The sequence below is a fragment of the Pseudopipra pipra genome, chromosome 3, assembly GCF_036250125.1.
Source record: "Pseudopipra pipra isolate bDixPip1 chromosome 3, bDixPip1.hap1, whole genome shotgun sequence".
Classification (NCBI taxonomy): Eukaryota; Metazoa; Chordata; class Aves; order Passeriformes; family Pipridae; genus Pseudopipra; species Pseudopipra pipra.
In genome coordinates this window covers 67,068,546-67,086,120 of record NC_087551.1, presented here as the reverse complement: position 1 = coordinate 67,086,120, position 17,575 = coordinate 67,068,546, and the positions used below count along the sequence as shown (strand labels likewise).

The window sequence follows — 17,575 nt, the reverse complement described above, 5'->3', positions numbered from 1 at the left end:
GGGTGGCACTTACTGCCATGGTCTAGTTTACAAGATGGCATTAGGTCAAAGGTTGGGCTCAGTGATCTCAGAGGTCTTTTCCAACCTAGTTCATTCTGTGATAAAAAAATCTAAAGAGTCAGAAAAGTTGCCTGCCCAGTTCAGCTATGCTTTTTTCCAGTGTATCTGGAAATACAGAAAGAATGAACATCTTAAAAAAGCATGTAAATATTTTGGTTTACAGGTTTGCAGGTTTTTTGCTCAACAATCGAGAGAAAGCATAAGTAGGAAATTTTACAGATGCTTTGACAGTTATTTTTTACCACACTTATAGCTGTCTGTCTTAATACTGTTCATAACCATTTTCTGTCAGTGCCTGTTAGCCAAGAAAATTATGCAAACAAAATAATCTAGTCCAGTAAAAACCATAGTTAAAAAAAAAAAGTCAAATCCTTCTGCACAATCCTGATTGCATTCATGTGTTTAATTGAAAATCTGTGAGACAAATATCTCATCTAAAAAAAGGAAAAAAGAATGTTTAACTTCACTTACCAGAAGATGGGATCAAAGCTGAGAAGCTGAACAGTTAAAACTCTGGAAATTCAGCAAATCAAAAAGCATACAGAGGCTTTCCTTACATACAAGTATAAATGTGCCAAGTTTATTTGAGTTCTTCCAGTGATGTTAAATATACTGAAATAAAAATTAAATGTAACTTTTTCCCACTTCCACATGTGTTTTACTATTGCTGCAGTGTCCTAGACTGATGATCGTAATTTCTACATGGTTTATTAATGCATTTTGAATGCAAATAAATGCTTCCGTAGCAGAATGATGATATTATGTTTTTTTTAAAATCTTTTGGTGTTTTTTCTCATCTGCTCATACTGCTGTTTACACGAACTAAGATGAAATCGTATTTACAGAGTCATAGAATAGTCAAAGCTGGAATGTGCGTGCCTTCAGGAGCACACCACAATATCCACTGATTGCAGGAGGACACTCTCTCATCTCAACTATTTAAAATTAATTTCTGTAATAAAAAATATATTGCAAAGAAAGTGAAAGAGGAGAACAAGCATAAAAGCAACTGATGATTGTTCAGTTTATCAAAGTTTATTTTTACTATGTATTCCTTCGCATTTCCTTTTCTGTCAAACCATGGCCTGGAAGTACTGTAAGTACTGTAAAACTAAAGTCTTTGACACACAATATATGCTTGATTTAAGACAAATATTTCTTCTACACTACCTCCATTATGAATTTTCTTGGTATAAATTTACTGTTTTATGAAGTTCAGTGTAATCATTGGATACAAGCCAGTAGTTCCTAGAAAATAATTTTGAGTAGTGACAGCATTTTGTCTCTATCTTAGCATTAAAAAACCCACAGTGTTTATTAAATATGCTAATTTGAACTGTAGTTATGAAAGTAAATTTCATCTTCTCTGCTTTTACCTTGAATGCATTTGGGAAATGAGGAAACAGTATAATCAGTTATTTTATTATACTTGCTTTAAAGACAGCTTTAATCCCAGAGGCACCATTTATTAATAATTGTCTCGTCTGGAAAAGAAAACAGGTTTGTTACAGGAGGTTGTAGGAATATAAACTATGGGATATTACTTTATCACAAAAATTATGTGAATCTTGCTCCAGATGAATAGATTCCATTGCTGTACGATCAGTATTCTACCTATCTTTCTCCTAGCAAAACCCAGTATATTTTTTTAATCTTTAATTTTTTAAAAAATGTTTAATCTTTAGCAACTTAATCTTTTTAATAAAATTAATGACCTATGAAGGTTAATGTTGTCCATACTTAGGACAGAAAGAAATGATCTTAGAGACTTGGTAAGTAGTTTACTACTGTGCTAAAATTCAACGTGAATGGTCTACTTCAGAGACATTAAATCGTATACATATCTCAGTACAGTAAGGGAGAAAACTAACTAGGTGAAACTCAATGAACTGGTATCTTTCTTTCTTGACAGGCTAGTGAAGGATGCCCCGTGGGATGAGGTCCCTCTTGCTCACTCCTTGGTTGGTTTTGCCACTGCATATGACTTCTTGTACAGCTATCTTAGCAAGATTCAACAGGAGAGATTTCTTGAAGTAATTGCCAATGCCTCGGGATATATGTATGAAACATCCTACAGACGTGGATGGGGCTTCCAGTACCTTCACAACCACCAGCCTACCAACTGTGTGGCCCTGCTAGCTGGAAGCCTGGTTCTGATGAATCAAGGTATGTGCTAAACCGTGGGAATGTTTTTTCTGAAGTGTATCAACTCAAATCAGTCATTTATGCAGCAAAGGTCAGGATTTGATAAAAGTGCTTCTGAGTGTACAGCAGTATTGGGCTTGCTCTTTCACTGCTTAGTAAAATTTAATTTACTGAATAGAACAAAAGTTTGTGGGCAGATGTACAAGGCCTAATATGTGTGTATATAAATTCAGATATCTAAGTGACTTTGAAATTCTTATCTCACATTTTATAAAAATTAAAAATCCCCTTGTGTACAGTCCAGATTTATAGACAGCATCTTTAAGGGTAGATTATCAGTAAAAAGGGATGCACTTGGTCTCCTAACACAATGCATTGAAAGGTCAGCGGTCAGGAACACCCCACACTTTGAGCTGGGAGCTAGAGAACAGGATAACCTGGAATTTTGTCCAAGACTTCTGTCTCCTGCGAGAGCTGCAAAAGTGTAACTTTACCAACACAAAGACCACAGCTCAGGACCTTTCTTTCCATCAGTCGTTTCTATGGAGATAAGCAGGACTTTACTTTTTTTCCTCTGAATTCTGCCCTTGCATTCCACAACCATCATCCAAGAGGTGTCTGTTCCAGGTGTCCTTTTCTTTTCTTTGGGGACTTAAAACCATCCTTCCCGCTTCCAACTTGAAGACCCTGACCAGTTGATTTGAATGCTCTTCATAGGGGCTATCCCTCTCCTCCTGTCTAAGTGATACACAGTGTAAATGAGAATGCAAGTCACAGAGTCAGTGAGAGAGAGCAGGTAAGTGATCCTGACTTTAAACCCCATAGGTACTTCGGCTGAGAGGTGGAAGTCAGCTCCTGCTTTTATAAGAATGAATCGGTATTTTATCAGGTGGTTGTTTAATATGTGCTACAAGTATTTTGAAAACATGATTCCCAGTGGAACTACTTACTTGCTGCAAATCAAGGAAATTGTAGTTTCTGGATGCTGATGATGTTGCCAGGCTGTTCAGCTCTGCCAGGCAAAGGCACATCTGCACATCGTTGGAGCTTTCAAATGACCAAAGAAATGTGACAAAAAATTGTGGCACCGACTGTGTTTGCAGGGTCATCTTCTTGTCAAGTGCTTGTGGGAACAAGCACATTGACTGATATGTATATGCTGAGAAGCATCAAGAGCATGTGTGGAAGTTATTCCCTATCCTCCTGTCTTGCTGTCTGCAGATTGAAGACTCAGGCCATGTTGATTCATTGGGTTTTGCTAAATTTCATAAAATTCCATCCTTCCCCAAGCCTTCATTAGTGCAGAAAGCCGGCAGTTTGTGAGATGACTTTGCTTTTCATTAGAATATAGACCGTAAGTATGCTTTGTGCCAAACAATAGTAACATCACAAAGTTGGGCAATATTTCTTTCACTAAAGATTGGTGAGGGTTATTTGGGGGGAAAATAAAAAGGAAAAAAGCAGCAAATTTATGAATTCTTGAGCAATTTGGAAAATAGTGGTAATATTTCAAATGAAAATAGGTCAATACAGACTGTATATTTCTAAACTAAAGTTCTATTGTTTTCAATATAGAGCAACTTTATTTTTTAAAAAATGGAAACATAAATGAAGGTTTTCTGTTGGTCTAAGACAAAAGGAAGATTTTTTAAAAAACTATCATTCCAATATGAAAGGCTTAATCTGAAGAAATTAAAAAAAAAGGAATGGGAGAAAGAGAATGAACATAATATACTTCCTGTATCAGGTACATAGCAATTGCAAATAATGTATCCCAGTGTTGACCTTTCTTACAAAAAGTTTAAATTCCAGTTAATAACTTTAAACACAATTAAGCTGTTGAAGCTTCCAGAGACTAAATAGCCAGACTTAATAGATAGACTAAATAGACAGACTAAATAGATAGACTCAAAAGCCTGTAAACATTGCCATAAGACTGAAAAAAACGAATTTGAATGACTCCTAGCACATGCATGTATTGAAGACTTTATACTCAGACACTCAGATATTCAAAATAGAAACTTGAGTTAGGCCTTGATATATCTAGTAGATACATGGTTTATATCCTGCTAAGTTTAGGTGAGATTAGTTGTGGTTTGTTGTGTAGCCTGACAGAGCATTGAGTCTTTTACTTTTTTCATTTCAGGGTGTTCTTTTAGTATACTACGAGTGTAGCACTATAGCATAGATGTACACTAAGTAAACAGAACATTAATGCATTACAGTGGTAAATGCACTGTGCTGAACCCTGGCAAATAACATTCTTGCAGCAGTCAAAAACCAGCTTTTATGGCTGTTATGTCATAAGGGAAAACAAGAGCGAGAACATTCAGGATTTTATTCCAGTAGACTGATGTGCTGCCAACTCCATCAGAGTAATGAAGTAGTGTCATGATATCTGTAAGTAAAGTAAGCAGAAATAAGTAGTATCACCTGTCCCTGTTACTCAGGCCTTCCCCATCATAGTTTTCTTTTTAGCCAGCCAATAAAATTACCATGTTAGACTCAGGTTGTCTGTTTTGTTTAGATAGTGCTATTTTTTTTTACTCTGTTGACTGAGCAGGATTTGGCAGCCTTGACTAGCAGGATGTTGCAATTGCTCATCACTCTGCTGAGCAAAAATACAGTATTTGTGCCAATGAGAGGAAACACTTTGTAACACGATTGAATGTAGGTCCTACTCCCTTAGCCTGGCACATGTGCTTCATTCAGCAGGCACCACTTCACCACACCATGGGGTAGAATGTTTGCCAGCTGGGCTTTGCTATAGGGTGGAATTAAGTCTGGTTAAATCTTTGTTCAGACACTGAGTTGGGAGAACAGTAAGTTGCCACATAGAAGCACAAGGCAAATGATCTCTGTTTAGTCCTACTTTTCTTGCTACTCAATCCAAAAGAAAATAAGAGAAGGCACATAGCCTTTCCTCTGCTGGGTTCCATGTGCTGACTTCTGCGATACATAAATGCAGTACTGAGGCTGTTGTGCTTGTGCTTAGTGAAGGCAGACAGGGCCTGAGAAGGTTTCTCGTGACCTCTTCCCATCTTTTGATTTGTGTAGAGCAGACCAAAATTGTAAAATCTATGAAACGCTTTTCTTTAGAGAAACTATAACTGCTTAGGACTTGTATATTTGAAGGCTGAGAATTTACCTAGTTGGAAGATTTATTTTATTCTGGAATTGAGGAATCTGCTTTTGGAAGTAATCATGTAAAACTCTTCCAAAATAAATTATATTTGGATAACCCTTTGGATTGTACAACAAACTGAAAATGTAACTAGAACAGAGAAGGTCTTAAAATAGAGCATGAGTTAGTAGAATATCAGTTAACTGTAGCTCAAGTGTGAACTTTTTTGCATTTTTAAACTCTAGGGATCTCCTTACCACACTGTCAATCCTGCCAGTAAAAATGACTGATTAGAATTGTTGCATTACTGGAGCCCTCTAGTGGGGCTATGGGTTTGTTTTCATAGGGCTTTAATTTGAAATGCAATAATCTTGGCTTGGCTCTTCCCTTTTTTCATGTCCTGAATTCATTAAAGAAATTTTCATTTTAAGTTGTAAAGCATAATCCTACATTATTAGCAAAAGATGTGTGGTAGATTTTCCCCTGCTCATGTGACCTTGCTTTGCTGTGTTTTATATTTTACCCTAGAACTACAGGGATGCTGCAGCAGTAGGTTGTATTATAGAGCTCTAGATTGCAGATTCCTTGCTGTAAAGGACACTGTGGGAGTACAAATGGCACCCTCTGTGACCCGTTGCGTTCTAATTAGTTTTGCCAACGTCTTTTTCTTTCAGGCTACCTTCAGGAAGCTTACTTGTGGACCAAGCAAGTGTTGGCAATCATGGAGAAGTCAGTAGTCCTGCTGCAGGAGGTCACAGATGGCTCCCTCTATGAAGGGGTGGCTTATGGCAGCTACACAACCAGATCACTCTTTCAGTACATGTTTCTTGTCCAAAGGCATTTTGACATCAATCACTTCAGCCACCCTTGGCTCAAGCAGCACTTTGCATTTATGTACAGGACTGTCCTGCCAGGTAGGTCCTTTGGGTAAATGAAAATGAATCTTCTAATTTTTGAAGCATCAATATATTTCATACTTGAAATAGGCCATTTTAAAACAACCACTGTACTTGGATTTTTTAAAATAAACATTTCCTTGGATTTTACCTTCATCATTCATCAAAACAGTGACATCCTTGTTTATCACTGCTTATTAGAGATCAATTCTGGCTTTTAAAATCGGTGGAAATATCGAAACATCAGTTGGGAGAAAAAGCAATCCTTCAGAATTTGATTTCTTGTTTTCAAAGTTTGCTGGGGTTTTCTGTTTGAAAAATAATATTCTTTGAGATTCTTCTTGATTTTTTTCCTTTGCCAAAAATTATTACACTGAAAGATTAGTTGAAAGAAATAGTAAATGATTAAGCCTACGTAAAAGTACTAGTAAAGTATAAAAATTTTTTACATGATCACCAGTTTTTCACTAAACAGTAAAATAGATTTTTATGTCACATTTATTAAAATATTTTTATTATACTTTGAAAAAGTTATTTACTCAAATGATAAATTTTTGTGCTCAGTCCAGGGGTACATGAACCATTTTCATTTGTCAGTGTGAGAGTTTAACATAAATATCTGACAATCACTGATGGGTAAATTTTGAAGACTTTTTAGTATTTCTCTTGCTATATCTCTCCACTGTCTTGCAATGTGTTTAAGCATCTCTGATTTGAAGTCCAAGTTGTGACCAAAAGATGAAGATATGCAAATACAAAACCAGCTAGATTGCTGGTTTCTTCTTTCAGAAGAGATTTAGTTTCAGGAAGTCTTGCAAGTTTTTGATGATGGTTTTATCATATAATCATAGGATGGTTTGGGTTGGAGAGGACCTTAAAGATCATCTAATTCCAACTCCCCTACTGTAGTCAGGGACACCTTCCACTAGCCCAGGTTGCTCCAAACCCGGTCCAGCCTGACCCGAACACTTCCAGGGACAGGGCATCCAGAACTTCTCTGGGCAACCTGTTCCAGTTCCTCACCATCCTCACAGGAAAGAGCTTCTTCCTTATATCTAAACTAGGTCTACCCTCTTTCATTTTAAAGCTGTTACCCCTTGTGTTGCTTATTTTCAGGACAATTCATTAGGAACTTATGTTGCTCAAATTCCTGGTTAAAAAAACTGTGATAACTTTCTTGGAACTTCAGATCTATCCATGTGTGGGGGGCTGAGTGCAGCTTTGGCATGCCAGTATAGGCACATAAGGAATTGTGCTGACTGCTTGTGAGACCTCAGGCATCCACTGGGGAGAGGTTCCAAAGAGCAAAATGAGCTCATGCTGACTGTTTCAAAGTGAAGCTGATTTTTTTTTCCTTGAGGGCACCTCTGGTTTCTTGCTTTAGAGAGTATAGATTCACATAAGAAAAGTGAAAGCTGTAAAGACAAAGTTACCTCTGTCAGATTTGAATGAGGAGAAGAAGTATATGGGACATTGTATCTTACATTTAGTATAGTACATTTTGTGTAGTGACTGTAGCCCAAAGCCAAAGAAGAAAGGTAAATATGCAAGTAAGCTGCAGCAGAAGGAAACAGCTGCTGTGTAACCTATTGTTACAAGCAAGTCTATAAACATCTGAAAAGGGTGCTTCTGTTTGTACCACTTGGCTTTACTGTCATGCTTTACAATCGCATATTTTTTGTTTATTTGTTCTTTATTACATTCCTTTTCGCTTTTTCCCAAGGGTTTCAGAGAACTGTGGCTATCGCGGATTCCAACTATAACTGGTTCTATGGGCCAGAGAGCCAGCTGGTGTTTCTCGACAAATTTGTCATGCGCAATGGCAGTGGAAACTGGTTGGCAGAGCAGATCAGAAGGAACCGAGTGGTGGAGGGCCCAGGGACACCATCCAAAGGGCAGAGGTGGTGCACTCTCCACACTGAATTTCTCTGGTATGAAAGGGAATGAGTGGGCTCAAAAGGAACCTGACAGCTGTTTGCTGTTAGTGATAATTCATTATCTGTAGATTTGTAGAAGCTGAGATCAGGCTGTCCATGTGCCACCCAGAGTCATTAGGCACAGAAGAACTTCTTCACTTAGCACAGATGCACTGTTGTATGGGTTGCTACAGGGAACACCTTGGTCTTGTCCTACATCTGCTTTTATGGTTTCTCTCCATTGTCTATTGCTTTTATAGAATTGCTTGTATTGAATACAGGCAGTTCCAAAGGAACTGAAAATTTGCCTATATGTAGTCTTTTTTTTTTATTTGACCTGTTCTAATGTTTTTTAATCCTGTCGTGTTCTTTTATAATTAATTAGGTGAATATTTAAAGCATAGTTTTTTTTCAAAAGCTTTAAGAAATACTATGAACTTTCTTTTAAAAGCTAAAGTAATATAAACAGTAAGGCTACTGTTAGCTGGTTTTGCACACTTACTTGCAAGTTATGCTTGGAAAAAAATGCCATGATAGATGACTAGATCCATATTTTCCATGTAATTTACAGCTCTGCTAACTTCTATGTCAATCTTCTAAAGGTAAGAAATTAAAAGATCCAAAAGGCCTTAGATACAAATATCAATTCTCACAGTTTGTGGAGATAAGTACATTTTTGAGGACTTAGTGTAGCTCTATTTCTCTCTCTTGCAAGAAAAATATTGTTGAATATCCATTGTTCTGCATTTATGATATGCACATTAGAATGTGTTTGTTAGGCTTCAAGCAGCCTTCATCTTGTTATTTTCACAATACAGAGTCTCTTCTCTGCAACCTCATTCCATAATTGTTTTCTCCCGCGTCTTCATGGAAATCCTGGGAATTTATGCTTAAAAAATTCATTTTGATGTAAAAAGGAAAGCAATTTTTAAGAGCACCTGAGTAAAAAAAAAAATTATCTGAATATTCCAATAGTTGCCTTTGCCCTGTGCTGCAGTGTTGCTCTTGTGATGAGCGTGTCCATTTGCATTAGAGTTTCAGGGAAGACATCTGCTTTTAGAGGAATCTCCATAAAGGACTGGTACATACAGAGCAGGCTCACAGTGCTGGTTGGAATTACCCCAAGCCATATGCAGGACCTGAGCTGTGGTGGTCTAGGGCCTGACAGAAGCTCCTGGTTAGATGCAGAGAATAAATCTGATGAGGAACCGTCTAACAGAAATATTACTGGGCTTAATGAAGGGTTTGTTTATTTTGATTGCTAAAAAACAATGCCAGAAGGTTAGGTTTTCTTTTCCATGGTTGTTCTGGTTTGTTTTGGTTTTTTTCTGTTTTAACTCCCATAGATGAAATAAAGCAAAAATTTTAAGCATTGTAGCCTTTTCTGGAGTTAAGACCTCTCTTTACACCAAATGTCTTACATCTTCCAACTTATACAAGAAAACCATGTAAATTTTGCTTCAGCCTAGTTTAGAGAAAGAAACTAACATACATTAACTGACATAAATAATAAACATATATCCTTTTCATTAATTTTTAATTTACTGCTAATTCTGCTTGAAGACTACAGACTTCTGTAATCATCATTTTGGGGAAACAGATACTGTGCTTCTCTTCGTTAAGTAGTCAGTAAATAGATGCAAATGTTGATGTCTAGTGGAGAATAGACAGTGTCTACAGCCTGCTTTTAATTTACCTTTTTAAAAGATCTGTATCGCATTCAGTAGTTTTATGAATATATAATACAAAATATAGCTAGTTTGAAATTAGTGGTACTCTTATTTTTGAACTGCAGAGAAACTGCTTGCTTTAAATGCAGAGCAGATGCTTTCAGCTGTTATTCTGTAAAAAGTGTACAACAAATTTGTGCAGGGATTAGTATGATAAATATCATTACAACTATATGATTAGGAAGCGTAATGAGGGCTTTATATTGTTGGCTTGCTCCTTGATGTAACTACTGAATCATTTGTTGAGTTTTGTACACGTTCTGCTAATGGAACTGGTCAAGTGGTTTTTAAACCCATTTTTCTCATCTTTTTGGCAGGTATGATGCAAGTTTGCGCTCCGTACCTCCACCAGACTATGGGGTTCCTAAGCTGCATTATTTTGAGGACTGGGGAGTAGTAACCTATGGAAGTGCTTTGCCGGCTGAAATCAACAGGCCTTTCCTTTCCTTCAAGTCAGGAAAGCTGGGAGGACGTGCAATATATGATATTGTTCATAAGAACAAGTACAAAGAGTGGATCAAGGGGTGGAGGAACTTTAACGCTGGCCATGAGCACCCGGACCAGAACTCCTTTACTTTCGCTCCCAATGGTGTACCTTTCATAACTGAAGCTCTGTATGGGCCAAAATATACTTTCTTTAATAATGTGTTGATGTTTTCCCCTGCTGTGTCTAAGAGCTGCTTCTCCCCATGGGAAGGGCAGATTACAGAAGACTGTTCCTCAAAGTGGCTTAAATATAAACATGACTTGGCTGGCGACTGTCAGGGACGAGTGGTTGCTGCCATGGAGAGAAGTGGGGTGGTTTTTATCAGGGGAGAAGGAGTGGGTGCATACAATCCGAAATTGAAGCTGAGAAAATTGCAACGAAACCTCATACTTCTCCATCCCCAGCTCCTCTTGCTAGTGGACCAAATCCACCTAGAAGATGACAGCCCTCTGGAGGCAGCGACCAGTTTCTTCCACAACGTGGATGTGCCTTTTGAAGAAACGGTTGTTGATGATGTCCACGGGGCCTTTATTAGGCACCGTGATGGGATATATAAGATGTACTGGATGGATGACACTGGCCACAGTGAGAAAGCCATCATTGCCTCAAGGATGTATCCCCGGGGCTACCCCTACAATGGAACAAACTATGTGAATGTAACGACCCTCTTGCGGCACCCGGTCACGAGGGCCATTTACCTTTTCATTGGGCCCTCTGTGGACGTGCAGAGCTTCACCGTCCGTGGGGATTCTCCACAGCTGGATGTTTTTGTTACCACTGGTGAGCATGCCTATGCGGTGTACCTATGGCCTGCCGAGGATGGGTCCCGCTCTGCCTTTGCACAGGTTATTGCAGACCGCCAGAAAATTGTCTTTGACCGAGCCTCTGCCATTAGGAGCTCCGCAGTGCCAGAAGTGAAGGACTACATGGGAATCGTGGAGAGGAACCTGCAACATTTTAAGCCTGTTTTCCAACAGCTTGAGAAACAGATCCTGTCTCGTGTGCGCAACACGGCTAGCTTTAGGAAGACTGCTGAGCGCCTGCTGAGGTTTTCAGATAAGAGACAGACAGAGGAGGCCATTGACAGGATATTTGCAATCTCACAGAGGCAGCAGCAGCAGCAGCGTGGCAAAGCAAAGAAAAACAGAAAGGTAGCCAAAGGCTACAAATTTGTTGATGCCGTTCCTGACATTTTTGCACAAATTGAGGTAAATGAAAGAAAAGTGCGACAAAAGGCACAGACTCAAGCACAAAAAGAGATGCCTGTAGATGAAGACGAGGAAATGAAAGATCTTCTGGATTTTGCAGATATCACTTATGTGAAGCACAAAACTGGGTTGTCAATCAAAGGCCGATCAGGGCTGGCACAGATGGTGACGACTGCTCGAAGTAGTGCTCCATCAATATCAGCTTCTTACACCCGCCTATTTCTAATTCTCAACATTGCTATTTTTTTTGTCATGTTAGCAATGCAGCTCACATATTTTCAGAAGGCCAAGAGACTGCATGGCCAAAGATGTCTGTATGCAATACTTTTAGTAGACAGCTGTATATTATTGTGGCTGTATTCTTCCTGTTCTCAGTCACAATGTTAGCAGAAGACCTCTACTAGTTGACCAGTTTATGGTCATATATGTCTATGCAAAAGCATTAACCCTAATAGGGCCAAAGTTTATCTTCTTTTTTTTTTCTGAAACATTCCAAAAACAGCTGGGCAAAGATTGCTTTCAGAGCAGAAGGGATGAAAGAATAGGGCAAGCAATGAATATCTCAGAAAACTAAGTACTTAATAAGTACTCCTCCTTTGGGTTTTCAGTTGGGCCTCACTTCTGAGGGAATGTTGTGCTTTGTTCATCAGAGTTCAGTAATGAAAGTCGTAATTAATTTTTTGGTGAGAAGAGCCCTCTTAATACGTTTGTTTCTAAGGACTTTCTTTTTTATACGGAATTTGGTTTGCATGTAGTGAGTTTTCATTTCAGGCTGCTAGGGATGTCTCTGGACATTCTCTTAAGACAAGGACATTCAAACATAAGTGTACAAGTTGGATCTTAGCATTAGACTTCATTTCTCTCTGCCAAACCAAACAGTGGTTCAATATGGTATAATTATTCACTCCTGTATAATTATTGCAGACCCTTATATCATGTTATTTCTTCCATGCTTTACAATCTGGCACAGTGGGAAATGACAATCATGTCAGTACTTGCCAAGTGAGAGGCACAACACCTAGCAAGCAGTAGCAGAAGGTAAATACGGGGTTAACTCAAAGTAGAAAGGAACACAATTCTCAGGAAAAAAACCCTTTATGTTTTAGCCAAGTGTAGACTGTAGAAAGCTGAATGCTGTAGGATCTGTTCTCCACTTTACAAGGTAGGGTTTCACAAAAGTTTTCTATAGTTTGAAGCATGTCTTAGTAGGGAAATAATGTCCTAGATCACTGCCCTTCCATATGCAATTGTAAAAATACAAACAAAGAACCAAAGCAATCCTGTGATAACCTCAGCAACTGTCAGTAAGGGGAAAAAAGTGTATTATGGAAGTATTTAATGTCTTTTTTCTGTTCACATGGCTAGAAAGAGGACAGTTAAAATTTTGTGTACAGCCTGTTCTCTGTAAAACACCAGCAAGGGTTCTGCAAGCTCTTGGTGGGTCCAGGTCAATTATTTGGGGATTAGTAGTAAATGGAATCATGCGGTTTATGACAAAAATAAGTTTGACATCTCCACATATATCCCCTTCTGTTCATTAAACTGATTTCAAGAATTCATAGCTATTTGAGAGAATGGAAGCTCTATGGAATTGGGACATACCTGTATGTCTTTACAGAAAAACAATTCTTCCAGTACATTTGCTAAATAAAAGCTTTATGATTATGTCTATGGAAAAGTTGTTTGATTAAACTAATTTTCCTGGTAGTTACAGTAATGATGTTCATCAGCACTTGGTTCAAATCACAAACATGTTTCCTCTTCTTTACACCATTTAGATATATATTACCTACTTTACTCCTGTTAAGCCTTCTGCAAGTCTGTTTTGAAATGTGATAAGCTTTCCTTGTCTAAACAGCTTCAGTGAAGAGGTTCCAGCTACTGAGCCATTTCTGAGCAGTGTATTCACATACATGTGGACATACTGCAGTCTTCAATGCCTGGATTTATTCAATGAAATTTGGTACCTTTGGTCTGAGCAAAGATTTAGGACCCCAGTTAATTTCTGATCCATGCAGTCATTGGAGTATGAAAGCCTACAGATAGTAACTTGGTCCATTTAAGACCTTGAAACACCTTGGAGACATACCTTCCCCTTTTCCCTAAGTGCAAAAGGCATATAAGGTGGTTAATTGTCTATTCCAACTCACCCACTTAATTGCTTAAGGCAAAGGGAGCTGAGCCTGGGAGCACTACCCAGTATAGCTCCACGTCTGTAGTGGTGCTTGCTGAAGCAACTAACCTATGACAGGCTGGAAATGTTATTTCTGCCTTTGCACTGTGATGACATGAAGACATGCAAAAATAGATGTTCTTATGTTCAATTTCAAAGACCCTGTTAGTTTCTCAATATTATTGACCACGAAACACTGAAAAGTCAAGATTTTATTTCATGTATTTATTTCATGTCAAGATTTCATTTCACATTTATGCTGTGTCAGTTTGCTATTGCTTTGAACAATCAGCTATAGAAAGCCAACCTGTAGTCCAGAAGACTTTTGAGAAATACCTGCATTTCTTTGCTTTGTAGTGCGGCGTCTGAATTCTAGTATGGGATTTGTGTAGCTGTCAAATGAAACTGCAGAATCACAGTCAAAATTACAGCTGTCAAACGAAACTGCAGAGACTAGAAAGTAAGGTATGGTCATACCCATTAGCTCTCATTTACACTACATTTCTCTGCACTGTTCCAGCAATGCAAAGGGGAAGAGGTGGTCGCAAGAGCTGCCAATGCTCACAGCCAGGTGTTAAAGCAGCTTTTAAAGTGGACCAGCATTCAAATGAATGGTGTAAGTTCAGTGATACAGTGAAGGGAAATCAACTGCACTGGTCTGTCCTCCTGAATGAGAGACTAGACCCATTTCAGCATAAAGTGTGCATTCAGGGGTTTTCCAGTCTCTGCCTGGTTTGCATCTAATACCTTTCTGTTAAGGATTTAGGAGTTATGTGTATATAACTGTCATTGCTTGCAGCTCTGAACTCCATTTGCAGAGATGTAACTGCAAATTAAGCCTTAATTGTGCTGAGTGTATTTTGAATACGAAAAGAATCCTGGGTACTTTCTTATTCTTTTCCAGGCTGGAACCTTTAAAAAGTCCCTCTGCAGTGGTAATGTAAGTTTTGTTTCCATTCGTTTCCATTCCTGTCCCTCTCATTCATTACCAAGGATTGTAACCTCGTAATAAAATTTGAAACAAATAGAAGAACAGATGGTTCCATGCCGTCAGCAACCAGCAACTTGGACTGTTGAGTAGAAGTGTTTGTGTCACAGTAAAGCAGCAGTTCAAAGCCTCAGAGCAACAGATGACACTGTACATTGAAAAATCCAAGCTGCCCATGCTTCACTAGGAAGTGTGGTGAGGAAGAGCAGGTAAATGGGATCAGCCCAGGTAGCCCTACTGGCTTGTGGGGGGCTGGAGAAAGTTGGTGTTGCTCAACACTTGCTTATACTGGAGAGAATGCTGTCCTTGCCTTTGCATCCTTCATCTGAAATGCAGGAGAGAAGCAGTCTCAGTGAGTTCTGTGTTGATGGCAGAGGCACTTAGCACTAGTTTATCTGGCTGGGTATACTAAACAGGTTTTGAAATGTCACTGTATAGTACCCAGTAGCAAAGGTATTTTTCACTCCCTATTTTAAATTGAGTCACAAGACCGAAATGTTTTTGGCAGATGCCTCTGCTCACATTCCTATTCTGCTTCTTTTTCCTGTCTAAAAGTGTTAATTTTCTGCCTCTCTGGCTGCAGGAAAAACTGGCTATCCTACAACTGGGTATATACAGATGGGTTCCTGTATTCATCGGAGACCCTGCTGACTTCACTCAATTTCTCTTCAATAGCTGCTGTTCAGTCATGCATGCTTCATTTCAGGGCTGTAGTCTAATTTAGTCTAAAGTTAACTGACTGTATTTTGAGCAAAGTGAATGGCAATTGAGCCCACAGTTAGTGGTGTAGATGTTTGAGGATGGAATCTGGTTCTTAGATTTTTTTTTTAATTATTTTTTGAGTCCAGCTAAAAAATGGCTACATTATATACATCATTGTGAGTCAAGGAGGCAAAGGGAATGGAGCACATTACTTCATTTCGTAAAATTTGTAAGATCAAAGCTTAATCTGAAGAGTTATATGTCTGAAATACATCACATTCTTCTGTTGGCCTATATGTTTTCCAGTGATGAATAGTTTTCTCTTACTGTTTGAAAGCATATAGTGTTTGAAAAATAGCTGTATTTCTGCACTGGGACATTAAATTTGCATTTATTTGGTTTGCAAAAGCCTGAGTTGGGATCAAACATACATTTGTGTAACTTTCATCCCTTTGCTCTGGCTAGTCTGTTAAAATCAGTAGGATAACTTCAGACTGGTAAGTCAGACAGCTAATGAAGCCAAGATGTTGTTTTCTGTCCTTTCTTGGCAGCTGACTCCAGGAGTTCTCTGCAGCAGAAGGCCTATACAATCCAGTGCTGGATATGTCTGTACTGTCATCAGTATAGGGACTGTTTTCTAAATGAGTTCAACCTTGAAACAAATAATGCCAAAGCACTTCAAAGAAAGAGCCCTGAAGCCTCTCAAGGAAGGAACAAAACTGTCTGCTTGAGGCAGGGAGGAGAGCTGGACCCAACTACACAATAAGTGCAACTACACAAGTGCATTCTAAAAGATATTTTGAAAAACAGGCTTATCAATGGGTCTTCCTCACACACACCATCAGTTTTTCTCCTACTAATAACTAATACAGACGGATGACTAATTTAAATTCGTGCTTGCCTTGGTTGCTACTCTACACTGCATAGCAGCTGCAGCCATTTAATTTAGGAAAAGTAATAATTTTGTGAGACTTTAGGTTTTATCTTCAGTTTTCAGTGAAAATGAACATGACTACCATGGCCATGATAAATAAATTAATAATATTTTAAAAATAATATTAATAAAAATAGCAAGAGAACAACAAAAATCATGTATTTTTGTAGTGGTGTTCTTGTGGTGATGGAATTATGCAGTTAAATCCCACAGATTTGTTTTCAAATTTAAAAAGACAAAAAAGAAAGCAGGAGGAAAGATGCTCTTGGTATGACTTTATATGTCCATGCTTTCTGCAAGAATGCCTGCAGCAGTACCAGAATTAGTGTGGGAATCCTCATTATCCTGAAAGACAAATGGTGGGATCCTAATAGTCCCTCTGGGCCTTGGTCATGCTGTGAAACCTCTGTTCTTCTTGTCTGTTCTCGGGTAAGCTTTAACTTGAAGTCATGAGGTGAGCTGGGACTTCAGAGCTCTTTATATCAGCTTGTAACTCAGGGTCCCATCCATCTGAGCTGCAGATTCTCACCAGTCACAGAAACAAAGAGCACCGTGGGATCCCCTAGGAAAGATAGTGATGAGGAGTGAAATGTAACCACCATTTATCTGTCTGGTAGCCTGCTCTGTGTATGAGAGACCCTTGGGGAAGACATCAGTCTAGCAGGGACTCTGTGACTTGTCATGGTGGTGAAAGCCCTTTTGCAGCTTCCCTCTTTTCTAAAGACCTCCGGCATATGGGCAGACAGCAGCGTACTGATGTTCACCAACACAGTGCACACACAGAAAGGCCAACATGTGTCAAGCCTATTGAACATGAGCTGTATCACGTTCAGTCATTTGACAGTACATATGGTTCAGTACATATGTTCTCCATGACACACATGGCGTATCCCACTGTAACAGTGAAGTTGGACAATGCCACTTAAGTAAGAAAAACTTGCCTTTTACTTGTGCATGAGCCTGCTGTAGGCAATGAGCTGTGGCATAGGCATATGCCTCTATGAGGAAAGAAGCTCCCAATCTTCTTACCTTGTCTGCCATTTTATCCCTGTGTATCCAGCCTTTCCTTCAGCTAAAAGCACATGTGGTATTTCCCCCAGATGCTACCTTTCCTGCCAGGTTTCTCAGGTTGATAAAGGAAAACAGTATTCATAGCATTTATGATTATTTTCCAGAAGTTTAGAGACTCAGAGAAAAATTGCTAGCATTTGA

The 17,575-nt window shown here is 38.7% G+C and overlaps 1 protein-coding gene across 2 annotated transcripts in view; it reads left to right on the top strand.

Moving 5' to 3' along the window:
• DSE (dermatan sulfate epimerase) overlaps positions 1–13,244 on the top strand; it is a 35,932-nt gene extending 22,688 nt beyond the window's left edge. For both annotated transcript variants that reach the window (XM_064649708.1, XM_064649709.1), the window contains 4 exons: positions 1,973–2,226; positions 6,004–6,243; positions 7,949–8,156; positions 10,189–13,244. In XM_064649708.1, coding sequence (XP_064505778.1) covers positions 1,973–2,226; positions 6,004–6,243; positions 7,949–8,156; positions 10,189–11,953 — 2,467 coding nt within the window. In that variant the 3' untranslated portion in view covers positions 11,954–13,244. The remainder of the gene's footprint in view (positions 1–1,972; positions 2,227–6,003; positions 6,244–7,948; positions 8,157–10,188) is intronic.
• Positions 13,245–17,575: the final 4,331 nt, after the last annotated feature.